This window comes from Heteronotia binoei, chromosome 6 (genome assembly GCF_032191835.1).
Source record: "Heteronotia binoei isolate CCM8104 ecotype False Entrance Well chromosome 6, APGP_CSIRO_Hbin_v1, whole genome shotgun sequence".
Lineage (NCBI taxonomy): Eukaryota > Metazoa > Chordata > Lepidosauria > Squamata > Gekkonidae > Heteronotia > Heteronotia binoei.
In genome coordinates this window covers 135,306,616-135,321,822 of record NC_083228.1, presented here as the reverse complement: position 1 = coordinate 135,321,822, position 15,207 = coordinate 135,306,616, and the positions used below count along the sequence as shown (strand labels likewise).

The 15,207-nt window shown below is 50.2% G+C and overlaps 1 protein-coding gene across 1 annotated transcript in view; it reads right to left on the bottom strand.

Annotated features, from left to right (window-relative positions):
• Nucleotides 1-3,274: 3,274 nt before the first annotated feature.
• LOC132574360 (zinc finger protein 14 homolog) overlaps nucleotides 3,275-15,207 on the bottom strand; it is a 34,069-nt gene continuing 22,136 nt past the window's right edge. Inside the window, exons 6-8 of the mRNA XM_060242722.1 lie at nucleotides 11,534-11,666; nucleotides 10,338-10,716; nucleotides 3,275-3,403 (exon numbers count right to left, since the gene is read on the bottom strand). Of these exons, the coding sequence (XP_060098705.1) occupies nucleotides 3,275-3,403; nucleotides 10,338-10,716; nucleotides 11,534-11,666 (641 nt within the window). The remainder of the gene's footprint in view (nucleotides 3,404-10,337; nucleotides 10,717-11,533; nucleotides 11,667-15,207) is intronic.

Here is a 15,207-nt window from a genome sequence, read left to right as displayed (position 1 = left end):
CCAAGGTGACGTGTGGTGCTGTCCCCCGTCCGGCGTCACCTGGGTAGGTTTTGTCCCCAGGGCGGGCTTTTCCCGAGCCCGGTTCCGACTGTCCGGCCCAGCAGGGGTTTCCGCACTGCTTTCTTTCGGGGAGAACCGCCCAGGCCTTCGGAAGGATGAGCTGTCCCCCAGCATCCAAGAGCTCGAAACACGTTTGAAGCCCGAAGGATTCTCAGGAGGATGGGAGAGGAGGAGCTTGTCCTGGCCAGCAGGGGGCGCCTGCCAAGAGCAGGAACCAACGTGGCTCAACTCAGCCAGCGTCTCCGGCTTGGTGAAGCGTTGCAAGCGTGGCTGCGCGTGGGCACAAAATACGCCTTTTTCTTTTCTTTTTGGGCCACGTCAGTTTGGGAGATTTGAGTGTTGGAAGAGCGGCAAGCCATTCTTGAATTGTGTGATGTGGGTGGGTATCACGGGGGTATGAAAAAGCTGCCCAAGGGAGCTTCAGTTTTTAAGACCAATGAATGCAGCACAGAGTTGCCTAGATCAGGGGGTGGCCAAACTCGCTTAATGGAAGAGCCACATAGAATAAATGTCAGATGTTGGGAGTGCCACAAGACACGAGCGTCAGATCTTTTGAGAGTCGGAAGGAAGGAAGGCAGGCAAATGGGGTGGGGGGGGGAGAGATGGAAAGAAAGCAACTTTAAATGTAAGTAAAGTATATTTTTGTATCCCACCCTCCCCCGCCAAAGGCAGGCTCAAGGCGGCTCACAGACATGGGACAACCATGATTTCGATAAAATACAATCGAGACAAAGGCAGATTAAAATACAATTAAGTTACCGTTCTAGATTAAATTAAAATAGATAAAACAGCTGTTATAAGTTAAAAGTTGATGGTTAAGGTGCTACAGTTTCACAGTCATGTATAAGATGGCTAGGTGGCTACAAGTCAATTTAGCCGGGTTCTGTCTTAAAAGCAAGCTGAAAGAGGATGGTTTTGCAAGCCCTGCGGAACTGATTCAAGTCCCGCAGGGCTCGCACCACCTCTGGGAGTTGATTCCACCATCGGGGGGCCATCGCTGAAAAGGCTTGCTCCCTCGTTGTTTTCAATCTAGCCTCTCTTGGCCCAGGGATTTTTAAAAGGTTTTGAGAACTAGATCTCAGTGCTCTCTGCTAACTAGCTTGGGGAAGTGATTTTAAGAACCTTGACTGATTTTAAGAACCACACAATATGTGCGAAAGAGCCACGTGTGGTTCCCGAGCCACAGTTCGACCACCCCTGGCTTAGGTAGTCCACTATTCATTAATAAGATGCTGGAGTAAGAAGCAACATATGAACACATGAAGCTGCCTTCTACTGAATCAGACCCTCGGTCTATCAAAGGCAGTATTGTCTACTCAGACTGGCAGCAGCTCTCCAGGGTCTCAAGCTGAGGATTTTCGTACCTGCTTGTTGCCTGGACCCTTTTCAGTTGGAGATGCCGGGGGTTGAACCTGGGACCTTACGTTTACCAAGCAGATGCTCTACCACTGTGCCACCGTCCCTCCGAGTTTAAAGTTGAATCCCTTGACCTAAATCATCTTGATTGTTCTGCCAACGCTACTCATAATCTCGATGGAGTGAGGTGTATGAGGGCAATATGTCGCGATCCCTTAGAGAACACATCGCAGACTTTAATTTTGGCTGTTCAGAGGCGAGGCATAGGTGACGAGGGAGAAATCTGTGCCTACCCAGTTTACCCCTAGACTTAGAAGCAGGAAGAGATGAAGACTGATGTTCTGGGCCTGAGGTTGCAGTAGCAAAAAGCAAGAGAGGCCGTGGGAGACAAAATTGAACCACAGTAAATATACTAAAGGCACAAAGTTCCATACAAAGCGTTCAGCTATATATCACAGTGTAAATAATTCATAGTTCTGCAATCAATATAAGCCACGCAACCCATATTGTTACATGGATTATATTGATTGCAGGATGACTATGAATTATTTCAACTATGATATATAGTTGAATATTTTGTATTGAACTTTGTTATCTGCCTTTAGTATATTTACAGTGGTTTAAGGAGCCTTGTGGCGCAGAGTGCTAAAGCTGCAGTACTGCGGTCCAAACTCTCACGACCTGAGTTCAATCCCAGCAGAAGCTGGGTTCAAGTAGCCGGCTCAAGGTTGACTCAGCCTTCCATCCTTCCAAGGTTGGTAAAATGAATACTCAGCTTGCTGGGGGGGAAGTGTAGATGACTGGGGAAGGCAATGGCCAACCACCCCGTAAAAAGTCTGCCGTGAAAACGTGATGTGATGTCACCCCAGAGTCGGAAATGACTGGTGCTTGCACAGGGGACTACCTTTACCTTTGTCTCCCACGGTCCCTCTTGGTTTTTGCTGCTGCAACTTTGAAGACCGTGGTGCTTACCTTTTGGCTTATGCGGGGCCTAGCGCTGCCGTGTCTCCTCCGGCAACCAGCAGGGAGGGGGGCTTACAGGGGCAGCAGGAAAGCCCATCAGATGTACAGCAATCGGTCTGGGTGCCCACGTCATGTTGGGGTGACACTGGCATTTGGGCTTAAAGAAAGGAAAGGTCTCCTGTGCGAGCACCAGTCGTTTCCGACTCGGAGGTGACATTGCTTTCACAATGTTTTCACGGCAGACTTTTGACGGGGTGGTTTGCCATTGCCTTCCCCGGTCATCTACACTTTCCCCCCAGCAAGCTGGGGACTCATTTGACCGACCTCGGAAGGATAGAAGGCTGAGTCAACCTCAAGCCGGCTATCTGAAAACCCAGCTTCCGCTGGGGATCGATCTCAGGTCATGAGCAGAGCTTAGGACTGCAGTACTGCAGCTTTAACACTCTGCTCCACGGGGCTCTTTGGACTAAAACACTACAGTAAATTTTGCTTCTACCATGAGTTTTTGTCCAAATATCAGAGTGACCTCCCGGATGTGATGATGTTACTTCCTGGTCACATGGGCAGCAATGTAGACACTTTACTACATGTCCAGTGGATCTCCAGTTTGATGTAGAGAGACAGTTTGGTGTCGTGGTTAAGTGTGTGGAGTTTTATCTGGGAGAACCGGGTTTGATTCCCCACTCCTCCACGTGCACCTGCTGGAATAGCCTTGGGTCAGCCATAGCTCTCACAGGAATTGTCCTTGAATGGGCAGCTTCTGGGAGAGCTCTCTCGGCCCCACCCACCTCACAGGATGTCTTTTGGGGGGGGGGGATGATTAAGGAGATTGTGACCGCTCTGAGATTCAGGGTATAGGGCAGGATATAAATCCAATATCTTCTTCCCAGGGCCTTCAGTGCTTGAGGTCTAGAAACTTGAATTTAGATAGACAGGCTTCCCAGTAAGCCAAACTGACAGGTTCAGCTCCGTGAAATTCCAAGTTTTGACTGCTGAGCTCTGTTCTCCGGTAGTTCTCTAGTATCTTGAAAGCAAGAAATTTTCCAAGTTGGGCAAGTTTCTCTGTCGAAGTCAGGAGTGCCTACTCAGACTGGCAGCAGCTCTCCAGGATCTTGGGCAGAGGTTTTTCCCGTCACCTCCTGCCTTCTTTTTAACTGGAGATTCTGGGGATTGAACCTGGGACCTTCTGCGCGCCAAGCAGAGGCTCTGCCACAAAGCCATGGCTCTTCCCTGAATGAAGTTCTTTAACCTGAGTGGTCTATCAAGATCAGTATTGTCTACTCAAGACTGGCAGCAGCTCTCCAGGATCTCGGGCAGAGGTCTTTCCCATCATCTACTGCCTGGTCCAATTTAACTGGAGATTCTGGGATTGAACATGGGCCTTTTTGTGTGGCAGACAAAGGCTCTACCACTGAGCTGCGTCCCCTCTGCTGAGTATCGTCCACTCTGACTGGCAGGGGCTCGCCAGGGTTTCAGGTGGAGCTCTTTCACATCACCTACTACCTGATCTTTAATGAGATGCCGGGGATCGAACCTGCAGTCTGCACGCCAAGGCAATGTTGCATTCCTGACCCGTGGTCCTTTCCTAAAGGAGGGGGGGGGAGGTCTCTCTACAGTGAACTTTCAGAAGGGGATAGCAAAATGAGCGCTGGTGCCAAGGTTGCATTGATGAAAGCCAGGACTTTTTTTTTTAGCAGGAACTCCTTTGCATATTAGGCCACAGCCCCTGATGTAGCCAATCCTGGAGCTTACAGTAGGCCCTGTACGAAGAGCCCAGTGAATTCTTGGAGGATTGGCTACATCAAGAGGCTGTAACCTAATGTGCAAAGGAGTTCCTGCTACAAAAAATGCCCCGATAGCCGGTACACATGAAGTGAATGGGAATCCGCACCCTCCCTTTGAAAACATCTAGACACAAATACAGAGATACAGGTGCAGCCACAAAGGAAACCTTATTAAAGGGCTGCAAGGGAGCTGTGAAGACACAATTGCACGTCCGTGTAGCGTTAAGGCAAATGGGTATCACTCCTGTTGGTCCCCGATTCTTCCACAAGTGCAGAAGCGCTAGGTTCAAAAACTCTTCTATTGGTTTCCCTTTCTACTTAATAGGTTTCTGTTGGGAACAAGGCTGGATTTCTATATATTTTGCAGTTGGCACAGGTGTGTTAGGGTTGGATCCCCAGCGTCTGCTGTGGATCCAACCCTAACACACCTGTGCCAACTGCATCACGAAGGAAGGAAAAGATGGAGGGGGATAATTTCTGTCAATTTCCCCTTCTTGCTTGCAGCATCTAATATTGTATCCTCTGCTCTTTCTGAGGATTTTCCAGCTTTCAAGAGAGCGGCTTTTCTGGGCATCTGGTAAAAATCCTTTTCGCTAAGCTCACTTGCGGAAGTTTTGTCTAAACCTTTTGTTGTTGTCTGGCTGTTGGAAATTAGTACTGCATTAACTCACCTCCTAGGATATATTCGACGCAATGTTCAGAATCCGGCCAGCTGAGGATTCCAGCTTTGGATTTAAAACCCAAGTTTCTGGCTCTCTGTGTGGTGAAATTTTTAACATGTACACGAGCAGTCTGTCAGCTCTTGGTCCGTGCCCCTCTTGTGCCGTGGATGGAAGTTAGCGCCCCTTCTTTTTTGCTGCCCCTTCATGCTCGTCTGCTTGATACACCCCGTGTTTGCCCTGGCATGGAGTTGGGAGGTATTTGGGACCCTTTGTGCTTCCAAACCTAAGAGTAAGCTCTTGCATATGATGCAGACACCACAAAGGGGGTGGGCCAGTCCTAGAATTTTGGATTCTTTCACGCAGCGCACCGGGATAGGGGAAGATCATGTCTATAAAAAGGTGTGCGTGTGCTAGGCATGGTAGAGCAAGGAGGCAGCTATGCACGTGGTATTCTCCAGGGGTGCCTGGAGCTCAGTGGTTTGACCATTGATGATAGCCCTCCTTGTTTAGTGGGAATGATTGTCATAAGAACATAAAAGCCATGTTGGATCAGGCCAATGGCCCCTCCAGTCCAGCACTCTGTCACATAAGAACATAAGAGAAGCCCTGTTGGATCAGGCCAATGGCCCCTCCAGTCCAACACTCTGTGTCACATAAGAACATAAGAGAAGCCCTGTTGGATCAGGCCAATGGCCCCTCCAGTCCAACACTCTGTGTCACATAAGAACATAAGAGAAGCCATGTTGGATCAGGCCAATGGCCCATCCAGTCCAGCACTCTGTGTCACAGAAGAACATAAGAGAAGCCCTGTTGGATCAGGCCAATGGCCCATCCAGTCCAACACACTGGGTCACACAGTGGCCAAAAACTCAGGTGCCATCAGGAAGTCCCCAGTGAAGCCAGGACACTAGAAGCCCTCCCACTGTGCCCCCCCCCCCCCAAGCACCAAGAATAAAGAGCATCACATGCCCCAGACAGAATTCCAGCTAAACCTGTGGGTTAGCCATAGCTTCTGTAGGAGTTGTCCTTGAAAGGGCAGCCACTGTGAGAGCCCTCTCAGCCCCACCCACCTGTCTGTTGTGGGGGGAGAAGATATAGGCGATGGTAAGCAGCTCTGAGTCTGATTCAGAGAGAAGGGCAGGGCATAAATCTGCAGTCGTCTTCTTAATAGCAACTGATGGACCTCTGCTCCATATGTTGATCCAATCCCCTCTTGAAGCTGTCTATGATGTAGCTGCCACCACCTCCTGTGGCAGTGAATGCCTTTGGGTGAAGAAGGACTTCCCTTTTATCCGTTCTAACCCGACTGCTCAGCAATTTCACTGAGTGTCCACAAGTTCTTGTATTGTTAGAAAGGGGGGGGGGGGAAGTGCTTCTTCCTCTACCTTCACTGTCCCATGCATAATCTTGTAAACCAACGGTAGCTCTCCAGATCTTTTTTTGCCTACAACTTCCATCAGCCCCAGCCAGCATGGCCAATGGCTTGGGCTGATGGGAGTTGTAGGCAAAAAAAAAAAACATCTGGAGAGCTACCATTGGCCACCCCTGTTGTAAACCTCCATTATGTCACTCCTCTCTCAGTCAACGCTTCTTCTTTTGCCTTCCGTCTTTCCCAGCATCAGGGTCTTCTCCAGGGAGTGCTCCCTTCTCATTGGGTGGCCAAAGTATTTGAGCTTCAGCTTCAGCATCTGACCTTCCAGGGAACAGTCAGGGTGGATTTCCCTTAGGACTGACTGATTCAAGGGACTCTCAAGATTCTTCTCCAGCACCGCAGCTCAAAAGCATCTATTCTTCTGCACTCGGCCTTCCTTATGGTCCAGCTCTCACAGCCATACATTAATACTGGGAATACCATCGCTTTGACTATACGGACTTTTGTTGGCAGGGTGATGTCTCTACTTTTTATTATACTGCCCAGGTTCGCCATAGCTGTCCTAATAGCCACTGATGGACCTCTGCTCCAGATATTTATCCAATCCCCTCTTGAAGCTGTCTATGCTTGCAGCCACCGCCACCTCCTGCGGCAGTGAATTCCAAGTGTTAATCATCCTTTGAGTTAGAACAGGGGGGCTGAACTCATTTGTTACGAGGGACGAATCTGACATACACATCGCTTTGTCGGGCTGGGCCCTGCGTGCTGTAAACGTAACACAGGGTACCAGAGTTATCAACTTTATAAAGGTGATCTAGGGTGTCAAATGGCAGTAGCGGGGGAATGAGAATCGCAGGTCTGATTGGGTAGTAGGAGTGGAGACACTGGCACTGGTAATGAGACAGAGAACCTAGGTCTCAGTTTGGTCCATGAGGATTCAGTCTATGAGGATGGAAAGACTAAATGGGCATGTGTCTGACATTAGAAAATGAAACATTCAAAAACTAGTGCATTTAACATTTAACCTTCCAGGACATTCAGCTGCTGATTTAAGAGTAGCCGTTCTCTTACAAAGAAATTTCAAAAGGGAGATGAGAAAGAGAGACTGCTGAATTGCAACTAATGAAGCTCAAGACAATGCATCCTCCTGGACTGAATTGAGACCTAGGTTTCCTGTCTCATTACCAACGCCTGCTATTGTCATTTGGCATCTAAAACCACTCCCCTCTCCAAGATATAAGGACTAAGGGACTCACATTTTTAGCTTTACCTGAAGAAGTGAGCAGTGGCCGACAAAAGCTCGTGCTCTGTGGTGCTACTAGACTCTTGCTTCTTTCCACTAATAAAGATTGCAAGCTGTGCTGTCAGGTTTCTTCCTTCCCCTACCTTCATCTGTTTAAACTGGAGAGGTGGCTGTCTCCAAGTGAAATCATATGTTGATTTCAGACTGGGCAAAATCAGTGCTAGAAAGGTAGCCAGGGAGGGAGATATATCGAACTGGAACATATGGAACCAAAAAATTAGTTAGAGCGGTTCCTCAGTGGAACAGGCTTCCTCAGGAGGTGGTGGGCTCTCCTTCCTTTTTAAACAGAGGCAAGATGGCCATCTGACAACAATGCTGATCCTGTGAACTTGGGGGGAAGTACTTGTGGATTTCCTGCACTGTGCAGGGGGTTGGACTAGATGATCCGGGGGAGGGGGGTTGCTTCCAACTCTATGATTCTATGATAAATATTTTTAAATTCTTAGTCATCTACTTCTAGTCATTACACTTTGGAATCCAATCCAAGTGTTCTAATTCTTAAACAGGGTCTTCTTGAAAGAGAATAAAATCCCAGATAGGCACTGAGAAATCTAATGTTTTTTTTTTTTTTTTTTAAACCCTTTTCAGAATAAGCCAAAACAATTTCCTTTTAATTCTCCTTTCCCTTTATCCCAATATGCCCCTTCCTTTTAACACAGAGAGAGAGAGAGGGAGAGAGAGAGAGACCAAGTCTCAAAAAAACCATCAGAGCACAACTATCTCAGTGTAAACCTTTTAACACAGAGAGAGAGAGGGAGAGAGAGAGACCAAGTCTCAAAAAAACCATCTGAGCACAACTATCTCAGTGTAAATTGTGATTGCCAGAAAAATCCATCCACCACCTTCTTCTCTCTGAAGAACAAAAGCTTCTACCTAAAATGAAACATTGCTGTTCCTAAAAGAGTCATAAGAGAACAATAAGACTTTATTGAAGAAATTCAAGAAAAGGTATAAAAACAAGGCAAATACTTCAGCATCACCAAAATGAACAAAATACCAGAAAGCCAACTAACTGCCTTTTACTGGAGTCCTAACACTAACACAAAGAGTCCCGGAGCATGAAACAAGTATCATGATGGCAGCAAGGAGGGGTAGAAAGAAAGGGTAAAGGGAAAAGGTAAGGTTACTAACACCTGCAGAAAATCAGAGAACACTGTGTTACAGGAAGACCCTATTTATACGTTACCAATTTCAGCCGGATCAATAACGGAGGCTGCGGAGACGAGGAATCAGGAAAGCAGTTTCTTTATTTAACGTGCATAAGCGCTCTATACACGGGCTTCAGAGAGAGAGTCTGGACTCTAAACTCTGAGCAGCAAATTACAGTTGCCTGCCGCCTTTTATTGGGTTTCTTCACCCCAACTGCCAACTCAAAACACCCATGTTCTCCTTCTTGTGGGACGGTGCCTACGTCACACTTTAACCACAATTCGGGTTGTTTTTCAGCTCTCTGAGCCCCTGTTAGGGCTCCTATTGGCCCCCTATTTCCATATATAGAAGTATTCTACACACACACACATACCTTCTTGCTCCATTGCTAGCACCTGCCATAGTTCCTCTTATGCTTCTTGATGGCGCTTTCACCCTGCGGTTTCTAGAAAGGGCAATGACCTTTTGTAGTTCCCTTTTCTCTCTGCAAGCTAATACTCCTTTGCTACAAACTGCTACAGAAGATTGCTTTTCAAAAGCACTTTCATACATTTCTAGCATTGCTAAAGCCATATATATATTGATTGGGTATTGGTATTGATTCTGGCTCAATGCCACAACTGCAGTTAGCGGGAACAATTCCCCCGCCAACCCTTCCAAAATATTTAACGTTCTTTTTCAAACACATAAAATAAGAACCAGATGGTACAAGTTGCCAATGCCAGCAAACTTGCATAGAATTCATCCTTCTATAGATTCTCATTGTTGGAAAGGTTGTTGGCACAACTGCAGACTTTTGTCACAGGTGGTGCGGCTGTTCTGAAATTAACAGATATTTAATTTTTCGCCACATATCTTGAAGGAAATCAAACATATCTCTGGACATAGCTTGCCTCTTAGTTTGAAGACGGTACTACTGAATTCCTGGGGATGCTAAGGACTACACTGCAGAAAACAAATGTTACGTTCTCGATGATCTTCTTCGTGGTCTCTGTGCATTCACACATATGGGTATTCCGCAGGATAGGCCCTGACCTCGGAGAGTTCAAAAGCAATCTTGATCGTAGATCTGGCGCGCCTCCCACTCGTCCTGGGGAGGAGGCAGCTACTGCGCATGCCTGGACGAGGGGGAGGTGCTTAGCCACTCACTTTCTTCCTTACCGCCGACCGGATCGCACCTCCCTCGTTGATCTCCAACTTCTTCACTGCAATCTTCACTACAATCTTCACAATCCAGCCTCCTCTTCACTTCATTCTCGTCTTCCACTTCTCCTGGTATCGTATAAAAAAAAAACAAACAAAACCCCCCCCTCTTTTTACTACTTTTCCGGACTTTCTCCCTCCCCCCCCCCCGGGCGGATGGAAGGAAGGGACAAAATAACTTTCAAACGTTGCACCCGCTGCTCCTCTAAAATCCCCTCGTCCGACGGCCACTCTCTCTGTCTATTTTGTCTCGGGGAGGCCCATCGTACAGACTCCTGCGTGCACTGCAGCCAATTTGGCAAACAGGCCCGTAAAAACCGCGCCGCGAGGCTCAGGAGCCATCTTATGGAAACCTCCCTCCGACCGACCATGCCGCATGGCGGACAACAACAACTCGCGCCATCTTCCCCACTTCTCGCGGGAGAGACGCAGTCGGCAGCTTCCGTGGCTCAAGGTCCCTGCAAGCCTAAGTCCGGCAAACACACCAAGAAGTCGGATGACTCGAAAAAGCGCCACCGATCAGATTCCGCCCACGCGGACCCGACGGGCACGGCCAGCTCAAAGAAGCCTAAGACCGGACACTCGAGTTCGAACCCGGCCACGGGCTCGACCACAACCAAGCCGAAGGCATCGAACCCGACCACAAGCGGCTCGGGCTCGATCCCCAAAACTCCGGCATCGAAGTCGACCACAACACCGCCGATTACTCCACTGGAAATCGTGCGCATCTCATCCAGGTCCCCGTCGATCCCGAACTCTCCACCGGACCAGATACTGGAGACCCACTTTCCTATCTCCACTAAGAGCCGCCCTCTTGACCCTCGCCAATTCGTGGATCTCTCGCAACCGCTGGATGCCCACTCGCTAACCAGAGAACCCTCGACTCCGAGAGTTCTCCCAACCAGACCAAGGTCCCGCAGTCGCCGACGGTCCCACAGCCGACGCAGGGGGAGATACTATTACTACTCCCCATCGAGGTCCAGGTCCCCGTCCCCACGGGACCGAAGGAAGGTACCGACGATCGCCCTCCCCCGGCGCTTACTACGCGGACCCGAGGGACCGCCACTATCGCAGCTACCACGAATCTCCTCGATACCGAGATCGCACCGACAGACATGACCACAGTCGATACCGTGACATCTCTCCGCGCAGACACCACCCTGATCTAGAGAGACCTCTCCGGCTCCGTGACGACCCAGTGCGCCCCACCACCGAACCGGAACCTCCTTCACCATTCGAACCCGGGCAAGCTATTCCCAACAAACAACCAGCACCTCAAACCCAACCGGAATCGCACCAAGGAACCGATGTCGACTCCGAGGCGGAACTCTCCGACTCCGACCACTCTTTGGGTTCGGACCTACAATCACCAGACTCCGATATAGCCAAACCAGCAGACCTATCACCGTCAGAGGGTCCAAAGTCCTACCTCGACCTCGTCTCGAATATGGCAAACTCTCTGAACCTCAAACTCAACACAGACGCACCCAGAGTCTCGGACGTTGTATTCGACCTAGTGCATGCAGACCTTCCATCCAGTTCCTCTCTTCCCATGCTCCCTGTCCTCCTCGAAACGCTTAAAGAAGCATGGGACAAGCCAGCATCGGTACCACCAACATCCAAGAGGGTTGAAGCACTGTACAAAATACACGCACCAGACTCCAAGTTCCTATTTACCCACCCGGCTCCGAACTCGATTATCGTCCACTCCTCCTCGAAGTCGAAGCAAACGAGACACCCAGTACCTCCAGAACGAGAGGGCAAGAAGCTCGACACTATCGGGAGGAAGATATACTCCCTCACCACGGCCACGACTAAAATACACAATTACATGGCATGCTTCTCGGCATACGCCTACAACCTGGCTACCTCCCTCAACACATTAATCCCTTCGCTGCCTGAGACATCCCAGAAGACAGCGACCACTGCCCTACAGGAGTTGGCCAGAGTGAGCAAGCAGCAGATCAATACAGCCCGTCACGCTGCACAGTGCTCCTCCAAAATCCTGGCCTCAGCCATAGCCCTACGGAGGCACGCGTGGCTTAGATCCTCATCCCTCCAACCGGACATCAAATACAAGGTTGAGGACCTACCCTTCGACGGCCTTGGGTTATTTAACACAACCACAGATGACATCCTCACATCAGTAGACGATGGGAGAAAAAGGGCAAAACGACTGGGAGTCTCGCAACACCAAGGTCAATTCAATCGACAAAGGAGTTGGAGACCCAGCCACTACAAAGGAACCAGGTCTCCAAGACAACAGGAACCATGGAGACGTAAACCACAGTCCAAACCTTCCTTCCAACAAAGGTCACGCCCTCAAACGACCAAGAAAACCGCAGCCACCTCCAAGCCGTCTCTTTGACCATCCTGCCCCGAGTCGTCCAGTTCCCCCCCATCAGCCAAACCATCGCACACCCACTCGACTGCAACCATTCTACCCTGCCTGGAGGTCCATAACATCGGACTCCTGGGTCCTCGCCGTCATACAAAGGGGCTACCTCATAGAGTTTACATCCTCTCCGAAACACCACAGATTCCTCACCACACCTCCGTCCACACCCCTACAGACGGAAATCGCATCCCTGCTAGACAAGGGCGCGATAGAACCAGTTCCACCTCAATACCATCGCACCGGGTTTTACTCCCGCTACTTCCTGGTACCAAAAAAGGACGGAGGACTCCGCCCCATCCTCGACCTTCGCAAACTCAACCTGCACATAACCTACAAGAGATTCCGTATGGTCACGCTCCAGGCAATCCTTCCGCTCATCCCAGAACAATCATGGATGGCGTCCATAGACCTTCAGGATGCCTACTTCCACATTACAATCAATCACCACCACAGAAGGTTCCTCAGATTCGCCATCGGGGAGCAGCACTTCCAGTTCCGCTCTCTCCCATTCGGCCTCTCCACAGCCCCAAGGGTCTTCACCAAATGTATGGCAGTGGTAGCCGCCACACCACGACAACAACACATATCAATTTACCCGTACATAGACGACTGGCTGATCGTCGCCCATTCAAAAGAACAATTACAACTGGACGTCTCCACTACCCTCGCTCTCCTGGCCACCCTGGGCCTCCAAGTCAACCTATCAAAGTCCAAACTGGTTCCCACCCAGAGAATCCAGTTCATAGGAGCAGACATCTCCACGGTCTCTCAAACAGCTTCACTACCTCAGGACAGAGTACGCAGCATACAGTCTCTGGCCAACGCCATCATCGCCCAGCGCTCCCAAACAGCTCTCACGTTTCAGAGAATGCTAGGCCTCATGGCAGCAACCACCGCAGTCCTACCTTTCGCGAAGCTGCACATGCGACCCCTGCAAATGTGGTTCGTCAGGACCTTCCGTCCTCACGCACAGCACCAGTCCACGCTACTCACCCTTCCACTACACATCGTGACATCCCTCAGATGGTGGACAAGGGAACATCACCTTCACAGGGGCATGCCGTTCAAACAGCTACCCCCGTCGGTAATTGTCACCACAGATGCCTCCAAGTGGGGATGGGGAGCCCACTTGGGTACCCTCACGGTGCAGGGCCAATGGTCAGACTACGAACGCTCTCTCCACATAAACTGCCTAGAGCTCCTCGCAGTACACAAGGCTCTACGCTCCTTCCTCCCATCGCTGAGGCACCAACACGTTCAGGTCACCTCCGACAACATCGCCACGGTCTTCTACATCAACAGGCAGGGAGGCACCGCCTCCATCAGACTCTGCAAGAAGGCGCTGGCGTTGTGGCACTGGAGCATAAGCCAGGGCATCTTCCTCACGGCTGTTCACCTACCAGGAGCCGAGAACACCCAGGCAGACGCCCTGAGTCGCCACTCGACCAACAACCACGAGTGGTCCATCAACAGCCGCTACATCCGACAGATCTTCAACTTCTTCGGAACCCCGAAAATAGATGTATTTGCTTCACCATCAAATGCCCAATGCACCCACTTCTACATGAGAGGTCCTCCATCCCAACGATCCAAGGGGGACGCTTTTCTCCAAACCTGGAACGGGGCACTCCACTACCTCTTCCCCCCCATTCCACTCATCACCAGAGTCCTGCAGAAGATTCAGCTGGACCTCACGGATTGCATCCTAATAACTCCGTGGTGGCCGCGCCAACCATGGTTTACAACCTTGCTGCTCCTGTCGAACAATACATTCCTCCAACTTCCTCAATCACAGGACCTCCTCTCCCAACAGAACGGCAGGGTCCTTCATCACAACCCAGCATCATTCAGACTGACAGCCTGGAGGATCAGTTCCTAGAGTTTCCCCCTGATGTCCGCCAGGTCTTAATAAACTCCAGAAAACCATCTACTAGAAAATCCTATCTCCTTAAGTGGAAACGCTTCTCTCACTATGCCTCCCAACACAACTTCGACCCTGGCTGCGCCACCATACCCCAGGTGCTAACTTACACCCTAACACTCTCTAGGGCGGGACTTTCATATTCTTCGCTAAAGGTGCACCTGGCAGCCATCTCTGCCTTCCACCCCCGTATTGGGAGCACGACAGTTTTTTCTCACCATGCTACAAGAGCCTTCCTAAAGGGCATCATCCGCCTACACCCGCCAATCAAACAAATCCTTCCTACTTGGAGCCTCTCTCTCGTCCTTAGTCAGCTCATGAAGCCACCCTTTGAGCCCATGGCTTCCATTCCACTACACCTGCTATCATGGAAAACAGCGCTGCTCACAGCCCTCACCACAGGTAAGAGGGCCAGCGACATCTGCGCACTCAGGGCGGACAGCACGGTGGTACTCCGACCCGACCCGACCTTCCTGCCAAAGGTCGTATCTCCCTTCCACCTGGGAAAACAGTCAACCATACCAGCCTTCTTCCAGCACCCCGCGGATGCAGGGCAGAGGGCACTCCACAACCTGGACGCACGTAGGGCCTTAGCCTTCTACATAGACAGGACTCAACAGTTCCGTAAGGACCCTAGACTCTTTGTCACCTCCGCCGCCCACAATAAGGGCAGCAAAATATCTACTCAGAGACTTTCCAAATGGCTCGTTGCCGCCATAGAACTCTGCTACCAACTGGCAAAACAGCCAGTCCCCCAGCACATACGAGCTCACTCGACCAGAGCCGTCGCTACCTCATCGGCCTTCATGAAAGGCGTCCCTATAGAGGACATCTGCGCTGCCGCCGTCTGGTCCTCTACATCTACCTTCGCCTCGCACTACGCTCTTGACGTCCGTGCCCGGCGTGATGCCTCCTTCGGACAAGCAGTGCTGCGCTCCATCTTCGATTAACCACTGTGAGTACTATACTCATAACGTTTTTTGCTCTAACCATGCATATTCTTACAGATCCAGCACCCACCTCCGAAAGAATAGCT